This window comes from Ovis aries, chromosome 2, assembly GCF_016772045.2.
Source record: "Ovis aries strain OAR_USU_Benz2616 breed Rambouillet chromosome 2, ARS-UI_Ramb_v3.0, whole genome shotgun sequence".
In the NCBI taxonomy this organism is placed as follows: domain Eukaryota; kingdom Metazoa; phylum Chordata; class Mammalia; order Artiodactyla; family Bovidae; genus Ovis; species Ovis aries.
Window position 1 is genome coordinate 26,220,817 of NC_056055.1, and position 13,007 is coordinate 26,233,823.

The 13,007-nt window shown below is 38.5% G+C and overlaps 1 protein-coding gene across 3 annotated transcripts in view; it reads right to left on the bottom strand.

The window, feature by feature from the left end:
• AUH (AU RNA binding methylglutaconyl-CoA hydratase) overlaps window positions 1-13,007 on the bottom strand; it is a 201,106-nt gene that overhangs the window by 14,390 nt on the left and 173,709 nt on the right. For 2 of the 3 annotated variants that reach the window (XM_042242981.2, XM_027964186.3), the window contains exons 7-9: window positions 9,035-9,222; window positions 3,791-3,841; window positions 2,563-2,610 (exon numbers count right to left, since the gene is read on the bottom strand). In XM_042242981.2, coding sequence (XP_042098915.1) covers window positions 2,563-2,610; window positions 3,791-3,841; window positions 9,035-9,222 — 287 coding nt within the window. The remainder of the gene's footprint in view (window positions 1-2,562; window positions 2,611-3,790; window positions 3,842-9,034; window positions 9,223-13,007) is intronic. The other variant, XM_027964187.3, reaches the window with a different exon arrangement.

Sequence of the window (13,007 nt, forward strand, 5' to 3'; positions counted from 1 at the left end):
CACTTTTGGCATTATATATAAAAAGCCAGTGCCAAACTTGAGGTCACCTAGAATTTCTACTATGCTAACTTCAAGAAGTTTTATAGATTTTCATTTTACATTTAAAAATAAGTCTATAGGTCATTTTCAGTTTTTATAAAAGGTATAAGGTTAATTTTATTTTATTTTTTTTGTAGTTGAATGTCCACATGCTTTTAGTACTATTGATTTTCAAGACTACTTTTCTTCATTGAATTGCCTTTGCTCTTTTGTCAAAGATAAGCTGACTACATTTGTATGAATCTATTTCTGAGTTCCCTATTCTGTTTCATCAGCCTATTTGTCTTTATTTTTGCCAGAGCCACACTTCCTTGATTACTGCAGCTTTACTGTGAGTCTTAAAATATGAGCAGTGTCATTCCTCCAACCTTGTTCCTTACTAGTGTGGTGGCTCATCTATGTCTCTGGACTTTACATAGAAACTTTAGAACTGGTTTGCCAGTATTAAGAAAATAGCTTTCTGGTATTTTTATTGGGATTGCACTACACGTATGATCAAATTGGGAAGAAGTGATATCTTAAAATATTGAGTCTTGCTATCCTTGAATATGAGCTATCTATTTATTTAAATAGTGATTTCTTTCACCAGAGTTCCTTCTTTAGCTTGGATTGTATTGATTTCTGAGTGCTGAACCAGCCTTGCATATCTGGGGAAAAAATATTACTTGGTTGTAGCATATAATTCCTTTTATAGATTGCTGAACTTAGTTTGCTATTATTTTGTTGAGGATTTCTATATCTATATTCATGAGAGATAGTGGTTACAGTTTTCCTTTCTTGTAATATCTTTAGTTTTGTTATGAGGGTAATACTGTCCTTGGGCTTCCCAGATGGCACTGATGGTAAAGAACCTGCCTGCCAATGCAGGAGATGTAACAGATGAAGGTTTGATCCCTGGCTTCAGAAGATCCCCTGGAGGAGAGCAAGACAACGCACTCCAGTATTCTTGCATGAAGAATCCCATGGACAGAGGAGCCTGGCAGGCTGCAGTCCACAGGGTTGCAAAGAGTCGGACACGACCTAAGTGCCAGCACTCACACATGCATTGTCCTAATGGAATAAGTTAGGAAATACTCCCTCTGCTTCTATTTTCTGGAAAGACTGTAGATAACTGGTATCATTTCTTCATTAAATGTTTGGTAGAATTCACCAGTGAAAACTATCTGGGCTTGGTGCTATTTCAGACGCTTATTAATTATTGATTTAATCTGTATAAAAAACACAGGACTATTCAGATTATCCGTTTTTCCTTGCATGAATTTTGGTATATTTTATCTTTCAAGGAATTGGTCTATTTCATCTAGGTTATCAGATTTGTGGCCATACATAGTTCACAGTATTCTTTTATCCTTTCAGTGTCGACAGGATTGGGAATAATAACCTTTCTTGCATTTCTGATAAACTGATTTCAGAACTTTCTTTTCTAATATACACATTTAATGCTATAAATTTCTCTCTAAACATTATTTTTTATGTATTCCCACAAATTTTGATAAGCTGTATTTTCATTTTGATTTAGCTCAAAATGTATGTTAAGTCCTCTTGAAACTTTCTCTTTGACACATGACATTTAGAAGCACACTGTTCAATCTTATTAAAAAGATTAAATCTCACTATTAATAGGTAAGGTTCCATCTATCTTTCTTTTACTGAGTTTTAATTTAATTCCCTTGTGGTCTGACAGACTACTTTGTATGATTCCTGTTCCTTAACATTTGATAAGGTGTGGCCAAATATGCTTTTAAAATTTTTCTTCAGACTCTGAGGTTGTCCATTTGTAAGAGGTTTGTAATTTAGTTCATTCATGGCATGTGTTCATCAATGACAGGTGGCAATTTATATACACAGACTACAGTTAACACTCTAGCTCTTGCTTCTAATTCATGATTCTGCCATGCTTAAACAGAAGCTAACACAGTTTCCGATTCTCAGAAAACCCAGAACAAAACTCTTATGCCACTTTACATGCCCTAAAACAAAATGTTATCTTTCATTCAAAAAAAGGACAGAAGAAAGGAAGGGAGGAAGGAAGATTTGTTCCTCTACAAAAAGCCCTATTAATTTGTGTATAAAAAAGAAAACTGTATGTAATTATTAGTGAACAAAATTTCAGTGGGTAGGAGAAAAGGTTCAGAACATCAGGAAAAGTCAGTGAGTCTCAAACTCTGATGTTCCCTAGAGGCACATGGTCATAGCTGCCTTCCTCCCATCTCTCTGCTCTGGAGTGAGGGTTCAAACCACACCCAGAAAACACAACATGAGCCAGAGACACATCTACAGAACAAATGCTACTAACAATTATTCCAAAGGTTTTCTAAAGTATGTAGACAGGAGTCATCATTAAGTGAAACAGAATCAGTCACAAGAGCTGGTGATAATTAAAGAAAAGAAACAAACAATTTCAACCCATTTGTATGATTTTGTAATAAGCATGAGTCGAATCTGCTCATGATATATAATTTAGTTGACTTATACAGAAGGTAAGGGGTATCTGCACTGAATTATAGAGATTTTATCACATACCTGAGCATAACATGCTTCTTCTATGGCTAATCCTGTTACTAAATCAACCTGATAATAAAAATATAACTCATTTTAGCAAGAATTACTTTTTAAAAATATGGTATATCAAAATAAATTCAAATTTAACCCTTATTCCAAAAGAACAGAATTCTTTGATGTAATACAGCAAATCAGAAGTATGACCAGCATAACTTAGTTTGCCTGGGTTCAAATTCTGACTCTACTATATGCAAGCTGTGTAGCCTTGCTTACACAGGTTCCTTAAGCTCTTTTGCCTCAGAGAGGTGCATTTGAACCAGTAGCTAATTATAGTATCTACCAAATGGGGTTACTGGAAGATTAAATGACTTAATCTAGGTGAAGTCTTTATAAAGTACATAAGATATATCTATATATTGCCTGGCAGCTCAGACAGCAAAGAATTTGCTTGCAATGAAAGAGACCCAGGTTTAATCCCTGGGTCAGAAACACCTCCTGGAGAAGGAAAGAATTTTTAAAACCCAATCAAATGCCTTTAAAAATTTTTTTAATGTATTTACGGCTAAAAAATTCAACCCTGTTTTACTGCTATGAAGCCCAGGAAAATATAGCACTTCTGGGGCTGTAAGGAAGAAGTATCTTTTTTAAAATTCATATAATTTATCCAAGATACAACTGCTATAATGCAAAGCCCAAAGTAAATGGGTGGCTGCATGGATCCCTTGGCCTGCTTCTCTCTCCCCTGTCCTAAGGCCTCCACTCCTTTGGACTGTATCTCCAGAGTAACCCCAGGGCTCCCTACAGGGTTCACATAGGGAAACCCTATGTAAGAAGGAGGCACATGGAGAAGTTAAAGATGGTCTCCATGCTTAGTAGGAGCTTTGGAACAGGAAGCTCTCCTTAGAACATTTTTTTTTTTTTGGTAGTATGATAATGGTGCTGAGAATACACAGAATACTCTTGTTTTGGTTTTCTATGAACTACTAGCCAATAAGTCTATTAACTCAATGGCAAAAATAATAAGCATGTTATATGCTGCAGGGCACAAGTGAAATTACTGAATTCTGTGATTATGACACGGAATCAACTACAGCTAGAAGCAGAATGAAATCACTAATGCAGCTAAAAAACACCTCAATAGCTTTCAGTAATCACAGCAGTAAAGTAAATATTTTAGAATATGAAAAAATAATGGTTCATTTAAGTTAATCTCCACTACCTATTCCAACAAAAAGCTTAGGACACTCACCTCCATTCCTTGATTAATTGCTAATTTTGCCACTCTCATTGCAACAGGTCCCTAAAATTCAAACAAAACATATTTTAAGTGTTATTTACGCAAATCATGTTGGACATCTCAGTCAAATTCAGAAATTCCCTTTGCTGGATCCATAGTATAGAAGCAACAATGGCTGTAAGACAACTGACGGAAAATTCATTTTAGGAGATTTGCAAGGCCTTTGGGCTTCCCTGATGGGGAATCACCTGCGATGTAGGAGATGCAGGCTTAATCACTGGGCTGGGAAGATATTCCACAGGAAGAACACCAACCTACTCCAGTATTCTTGCCTGAAAAATCCCAAAACGGTCACAAAGAGTCAGACACAACTGAGCGACTAAGCACGCAAGCAAGGCTTTTAATTAGTAATAAATCATAATTGTAACAAACTACTGCACCACCATATGATGCAGAGCCCACAGCATGCTAGAGCACAGCACAGCACACTAGATGTTTGGAGGTCAGCAGGTGGCATGTGTCCAGTAGAGGGCTTTCCATTGTTCAGCAAATCTTCCTACAAGTTAAGTAGGAAAAAGAAAAGGAGGTAAGAGTGTTTGGTACAATTAACATACCTATCAGTGGTTTGACAGAAGGTTGGGCTGTATATTGTCACCCTGCTTATTTAACTTATATGCAGAGTACATCATGTGAAATGCCAGGCTGGATGAAGCACAAACTGGAATCAAGACTGCCAGAAGAAGTATCAACAACTTCTGATATGCAGATGACATCACCCTTATGGCAGAAAGTGAAGAGAAACTAAAGAGCCTCTTGATGAAAGTGAAAGAGTGAAAGTTTAATCTGGTTTAAAACTCAACATGCAGAAAACTAAGATCATGGCATCTGATCCCATCACTTCATGGCAAATAGATGGGGAAACAATGGAAACAGCGACAGACTTTATTTTCTTAGGCTCCAAAATCACAGCAGATGGTGACTGTAGCCATGAAATTAAAAGACACTTGCCTCTTGGAAGAAAACCTATGACCAAACTAGACAGCGTATTGAAAAGCAGAGACATTACTTTGCCAACAAAGATCCGTCTAGTCAAAGCTATGGTTTTTCCAGTGGTCATGTATGGATGTGAGAGTTGGACTACAAAGAAAGCTGAGCACAGAAGAATTGATGCTTTTGAAATGGTGTTTGAGAAGACTCTTGAGAGTCCTTTGGACTGTAACGAGATCAAACCAGTCAACCCTAAAGGAAATCAGTCCTGAATATTCACTGGAAGGACTGATGCTGAAGCTGAAGCTCCAATACTTTGGTCACCTGATACAAAGAACTGACTCACTGGAAAAGACCCAGGTGCTGGGAAAGACTGAAGTCAGGAGGAGAAGGGGATGACAGAGGATGAGACGGTTGGATGGCATCACTGACTTGATGGACATGAGTTTGAGTCAGCTCCAGGAGTTGGTGATGGACAGGGAAGCCTGGCATGCTGCAGTCCATGGGGTTACAACAAGTTGGACATGACTAGAGATTGACGCTGAAGGTCTTGATTAACATGGGAATGCAGATATCATCTGTTTTAGGTAGTGGATCTGTATCGTTCTTCCCTGGGCATCAGTAATTCATCACAATGATGATGTACTAGTAAAGACATGTCCTCCAGGCGGTACTCCCACATTACACAAAAGCTGCAAGTCCAAATGAGTCCTTCAAGATGTGTGAGGGTCAAAACTGAGAGTCCTCTGTGAGAAGGTTTTGTCTTAGAAAACCACAATCCTCCAGATGGAATTTATTCGATCACATTTTAAATTCCTGAAAATTGTTATGAGTGATGAATTAGAATTCATGTATAGTTTAAAGCACCTTTTGAATTAAAATGCAAGAGGCTCTAAATAAGAGGCACAACAAAGGACTCCAATAAGTGCATAAATGCACGATAAGTGCATGATGGCATGAAAAATGCCTTTTTTTTTTTTTTTTGGCTATCAGTTTTAACCTACCTAAATTCTCTTCCTAAATCATATGCTGAAAAAATTTAAGACCCTGCAATTTTCTGAGACTTACGCAAGTATATTAGATAGAATTCTTTCAAATGTAATTTGTATGTGCTAGTTTTCTTTTTAAGAACAACAATTCATGAAAACACAAAATAAAACAAAACAAACAGAGTACTTTTCTCAATGAGAATTTTATCCTTTCACTTTTATCACCAGCTGACCCAGACAAATGCTGGCCAGACTTCCACATGCACACAAGTCCCCAGGTCCCTTGTTAAAACGGTGATACTGATTCAGGGGTCGGGGATGGGCCGTGCTCCCAGGGGATGCCTGGACTGCTAGTACACAGACCACACTTTGGGCAGCAAGGTTTAGGAAACTGAAAAAATAGGAAAGTGAAAACACTATTAGATATAAGGCTTATTCAATTAGCTTCTCTTTTAAAATATGAAACCAGTGTCTCTGCTATATATACAAACCATTTTCCCCCTCAGATAGAAAAACAGAAGTAGATACACACAAATACAGAAATCACGCAGATATCCTAATTGTTTAGAAGTTTCCTAATTACTCAGAGACTAATCATTTAGTAACAAGATCTTTAAAAATAAAGATTATTCCATCTTAAATTCTGTTTTGTAACATGCATAGAGTTTCATAGTTACACATTTTCCAAAGTCATCTGACATCTCCCTTCAGCTGGGGGAAAAATAATGTTAGCAATTAATGTTCTCAGAGGGGTGTCCTTCAGACAAAAGGGACGATGAGGACAGCCTGGTTTACCACATGGCAGGGTGCAGCCAGATGTCAGTTTGGAGGTGGGGAGGAGGAGGCTCTAGGGTGGGGTGAGCTGCGGGCACTGAGAGAGACAGAAAGAGAAAGAGAGAGCACGCATGTGCGCGAGCGAGACAGCATATGAGAGCGCCAGTTCTCAGGAGTGAGATAAAGAATGGAACCACAGAGGCACCGAGGGGCTAATGAGCCACCCGCCACCCTGGCAGAGATCTGTAACAGGGAGCTGAACACTCACATCCAAGGACCATGGGAGGCTGTGAAAGGCTGTGAATCTCAGAACTGGAATTACGCCCAAACCTTCCTTAAAAACACTGCTTTATTTTAATTGAGACATGCACTGGTCGTCAAGTTTTAAGCTAGAGGAAGTTGCTAAATCTGTATGGAGTTAAACTATCACTTCTCCTGATATGTGTACACCTTTAATCTCTCTTTAGCTAGATGTTTCCTTAACATTTTGAAGAAACATTAATACTAAAGTTACAGTGAGAGCTTTTCTTAAAGTAGTGAAAGTCTTGTATTAGCTATCGATTCAGAGTATAATGCTGTGCGATACCTCATACAGGGAATGAACATATATAAGGGCCCCACCCTGAAAGAGTTTACTTAATTGAGAAGGACTGAAATAGCACCAACACTAGGCAGTGTGGCTTTAGAAACCAACTCAATTGAGAGGCCTCATCTGACAGCTTGCAGGGGACAGGTGTGCCACAGCAGACCTGGGCTCTGTCTCACAACAAAGAACTCCAAGGATGCCTCCTGAAACTGGATACAGAACCCCGAACAAATGTGAAGGGTGCATGCATTTTTCTAGAGAGAATGATGAGAGTTCCCAAAAGAACTTATGGCCTCAAAAGAGGTTACAAATACTGTTTGCGTTAGAGAGGAAGTGATTTTGACTCCAGAAATGGTTCGGTTCAGTTCAGTTCAGTTCAGTCGCTTAGTCGTGTCTGAATCTTTGCGACCCCATGAATCGCAGCACGCCAGGCCTCCTTGTCCATCACCAACTCCCAGAGTTCACTCAAACTCATATACATCGAGTCGGTGATGCCATCCAGCCATCTCATCCTGTTGTCCCCTTCTCCTCCTGTCCCCAATCCCTCCCAGCATCAGAGTCTTTTCCAATGAGTCAACTCTTCGTATGAGGTGGCCAAAGTACTGGAGTTTCAGCTTTAGCATCATTCCTTCCAAAGAACACCCAGGGCTGACCTCCTCCAGAATGGACTGGTTGGATCTCCTTGCAGTCCAAGGGACTCTCAAGAGTCTTCTCCAACACCACAGTTTAAAAGCATCAATTCTTCAGCACTCAGCCTTCTTCACAGTTCAACTCTCACATCCATACATGACTACTGGAAAAACCATAGCCTTGACTAGACGGACCTTTGTTGGCAAAGTAATGTCTCTGCTTGGTTGCTGCTGCTGCTACTGCTAAGTCGCTTCAGTCGTGTCCGACTCTGTGCGACCCCATAGATGGCAGCCCACCAGGCTCCCTCGTCCCCGGGATTCTCCAGGCCAAGAACACTGGGTAGGGTTACCATTTCCTTCTCCAGTGCATGAAAGTGAAAAGTGAAAGTGAAGTCGCTCAGCCATGTCTCACTCTTAATGATCCCATGGACTGAAGCCTACCAGGCTCCTCCATCCATGTGATTTTTCAGGCAGGAGTACTGGAGTGGGGTGCCATTGCCTTCTCCTCTGCTTGGTTAGGGGACAATAAAAGTTTTACAATCCATTGGGAATAAAGACAAATCACTAATTGTTTATTTAGTAAAAATCCTTTAATCTATGATTTCCAAACAAAGGACTATTTGAAAAATACTTCTGAAAGAGTGAGAGAACCAAGAGACCCTTGAAACAGGTCCCTTGACGCTCTGTTTATTATTAATACTACTGCTCACGAGGATTAAGATCTGTGAGTAAATGTGCAGTGATTCCCAGACTTGAAGTGTACTTCTGAAGAAGTGGATTGTGCACAAAGGAGTTAAAACAAGGTCTCCATCACCATGAAAACAAACACAGTAAGATAAACAAACTGGTGCTATTTAAGCAGGTTATCTCAAGTTAAGTGATCTCAATGAAAGCTCGCTTGACATAATGGACTGTGGGCTCCTTATTTATTTGTGTTTCAGTTTGGGGACAATCCAGCGTGAAAGCCCATGTGTACAGTTCAGGTCAGGAGGACTAGCTGGCAAACAACTTAAGTTGCTGGGAATCTCTGTTGCATGTGATAAACACGCATGTAATATATTATCAATGTACAGCTACAGTAAGGGCCTTGAATTACCTTCAAATCTTAATTCTAAAGGCTCTTAATATTAATCCAGTATACGATTTCTAGTTTTACAGCTACCTGTACACTTCTGTACTTGGAAAGCAAGCAAAGGACATTATAGGTAGGTAAGATGATCACTGGTTTTGTCAATTTGTTGTAAGGTTATAACAAAGAGCAAAAAAAAAAAAAAGAAATGTAGTTAAATACCTGAGGTAAAAACTCTCTTGCTAGGTCCAAGGCCTTTCTGTAGGCGGCGTCCCCCTCCTGGTTCTGTTCTAGAACATGGCTGATCAAGCCCACTGACTTGGCTTCTTGGCCATCAAGCACACGCGCAGAGAAGATGAGCTCTTTTGCCAGGGACATCCCAATGGCACGCGGCAGTCGCTGCGTTCCCCCTACAGCGTGGATGAGACAGAAAACGCGTGCAATGACTTGACACCCTTTCGTTTTAACATCTCAATTTTTCATTTCTTCTATTGTAAAAACAAACCAGGGCCAGAAGTTTGTATGTTAAAATTAAGTAACTGGAAAACGAGTTCAAAATTTAATCTCATTTCTTCATTACTTTATAAAATTATTAAAACTTAAAATCACTTGAGAATCTTGTATCACTATTAAGTGATTCTGACACTGTCCATCACTGGCAACATAGCTGGCATGTTCCTGAATCCAATCCATAATCATTACTATGTCAGGAACCAAAAGATGCACAGTAGTGGAGGGGGCTGGGGGCAGCCTCCTTTCCCTTAGCTCATTCACTAAGAGGAATGACAGGTCCACCAAGCTTAGCATTTCTCCTTCAGTTTAGATAAAACATCAAATTCTGAGAAATTCAACTCGTGTACTTTTAAAGACTTATTCACGGTAAATGAACTGTAAACTAATTGTAATTTAATGAAAATAAAAACAGATAATTGCTCATGAAAACAGGCTTTGTCCCACGGTTTTATTTTTTTAAGGCAAGTGCTAATCATCCTCTGTTGCAGTGTTCTATTAGATCCATGCTCATTCCAGTATCTTTAAGTGAGGAGACTGCAATTTCATTAAATAGAAAGCTAAACACAAGCAGGTCATATTTTTACTGGTAGCTTTAATTTCTACCAACAGGAAGATGAAAATGGCTGCAAATTTTAAATCTTATCCCTAAGTCTTATCCTCGAAGCAGCAGCTGGGCTGACCAGGAGGCGGAGGAAAGGCTGACTGTGAAGGTTCTGGGGAGAAAAAGAAAACTGTTGGTCACACATCTGAGCGAGCTCACTGTGTGTCTCTTTGCCCATGAAGTTTATTCTGCATTAGTTGCCAACATTTACAAACTGAGTGGGTGATTTCATATAAAAATTAGTTTTAACCTGGAAGTTAACTGCAGCTGTACCTTTTAGATACAATGCACTCAAGCTGCCACAGCCTCCACCACTTCCAATACGTAGACTGGGAGGTTTTGATTTTCTTTAAGCGATTTTAAAAGGAAGGTAAAATCATTTCTTATCCACATCTCAATCAAAAGTTGGGGGGGTGGGCATGAGAGGCAAGTTTCAAGAAAACATATAATCCCTTCAATAATTAAGTATATTCCTATGTGTTTAGCAAACAAAGCGCTCTGGTATTGGAAGCTTATGATGATATTATTAAACAACTATGTTGAGAACCATGACCATGTTTTGAAAATATAGGTGATTTATTAAAAAAAGAAATAAAAACAAAGCTCAAACGGACTGACATTTTCTGTAGGGATTGTTTTTGAACATAAATGAGTTTAGGCTTCCCTGGTGGCTTAAGTTGCTAAAGAATCTGCCTGCAATGCAGGAGACCTGGGTTTGATCACAGGCTGGGAAGATCCCCTGAAAGACGGCACAGCAACCCACTCCAGTATTCTTTCCTGGAGAATCCCCATGGACAGAGAAGCCTGGCGGGCTAAAATCTATGGGGTTGCAGAGTTGGACACAACTGAGCGACTAAGTACAGCATAGCACAGAGTACTGCTTCTATAAACTGCAGCTACTTATTGCTTATACTCCCCAAGCAGTTAGAGATGGTAAGTTTAAAGGTATTTTATGCAACATGGCAAAAAATGTGTGTGTAAAATGAAGCACTGACAAATTTAAATCCAACTGTAAACAATCATGTTGCTCAGTGTAGGTCTGAGAACTTACTGCATAAACTTCATGGAAAAAGACAAGTTGTTTATGGTATTTCTAATGGCAGCTGATCAAAACAGAGAGATGCAAGTAATACAACCCAGATAGTTATATTTACTCATGGAACTGAGGAGGATTTTGAAGAGACTAAAGAACGTACAGCTATAGTATTCATAATAAGCACAACATTAGAGAATGACTCTTTGTTGTGTTCTATGAAAAGTTTAACATGTGTTCTATGAAAAGTTTAACAAAATTAACATGTTACCCTCAATGGTCATTGTTAGCGTTCACTTCTTATTCAACGGAAACTCAGTATTTTGCAAGTCCAAAAAGCTTAAGCACATTCATCACATTATTTTGTAACAATTTAACAAAGGAACAGCATAAAACTAACCTCATGAAACAGTTGAATGGCACAAAACTCTAAACTCTCAACTTTGCTAGATGAAATGTTTGCAGACTTAACTGTCTGCTGGAGGAAATGATGTGAGGCTGAGACACCTGGTACTGAAGAGACCTTTCTGTCTGCCGAAAACAGCGCATCATAGGAGCTAAGGAAAAATCATCAACTTGGCTCATCAACAACTAACACTGCATCCAAGACTTGGCTTTTTGGTTGACATCACAAGATATCTACGTTAGGAACCTCATGTAAGTGCAGTCATACAGTATTTGTCCTTTTGTGGCTGGCTTATTTCACTTAGCAAAATGTCTTCAAGGTTCATTGATACTGTAACATGTGTTAGAATTTCATTGCTTTACAATGCTGAATATGTTTTGTTTATTCATTCTGCTGAACATGTTTTGTTTATTAATTCATTAGTTGAGGAACATACGGCTTGCTTCCACCTTTTGGCTATTAGAAATAATATTGGTATGAATATGTGTGTACAAACATCTCTTCAAGACCCTGCTTTCAATTTGTTTGAGTAGACGTCCATAAGTGGAACTGCTGGAAAATACAGAAGTCTGTGTTTAATTTTTGATGAACAGCCATACTTTTTCAAAACAACTTCACCATTTTCTATTCCCACCAACCTGGCAAAAGTGTTCCAATTTCTCCACATTTCTTACCAACACTTTGTTATTTTGCTTTTTGATGGCAGTCATCTTAATGGGTATAAATTGATATCTCATTGGGCTTTTGATTTGCATTTTCCTAACAACTAGTAACTTGAGCATCTTTTTATGTGCTTATTGACCATTTGTATATCTTCTTGGAGAAAAGTCTATTTACGTCCTTTGCCCATTTTTAACTGGGTTGTTCTGTCATTGTTGAGTTCAAAGAGTCCTTTATAAACTCTGGATATTAATCCCTTATCAGACACATGATTTGCAAATATTTTCTCCCAATTCATTGGTTGCTTTTTCACTGCTGATAGCATCCTTTGAGGCAAGCAAAATTTTTAATTTTGTGGAAATTCAATTTATTTTTTTCTTTTGTTGTCTTTGCTTCTGATGTCATGGCCAAGAAGTAATTGCCAAATCCAATGTCAAAAGTTTTTCCACTGTTTTCTTCTAAGAGTGCTGTGCTTTCAATACTTACATTAAGGTATCTGATTCATTTTGAGGTAATTATTGTATATGGTGTAAATGTCCAACTCCATTCTTTTGCAGGTAGGAATCCAGTTTCCCTAACACTATCTGTCAAAACTGGCATGCTTAAATAGTTACACAAAATATGTGATTTGACTTCCTCATGCTCACCAAAACTTAATCTTCAGGAAACCTGTTTGGTAAGAAATCATCTGATCCAATCTCATATGCTGCAATCCAGTTAGCAGAAATCAAAGACTGATAGTTTGAACCATATTTTTATTTTATGGAATTAAAGGTAACTGACCCTTTACTATCCTCAAGTATATAAAATTTGTGATTTCAACCTTTATAAAGATGATAAGACCTGTTTGTTTGTCTCTGTCAACTAATACTGATAGCGTGAGCAAAGAGCTGTACAAATAGACGTGACTGAACTGCAGTCCAATACCACACAGAAAACTAAACATGACTGATGTGGAATTTCAGATTTCTACAAATATCTC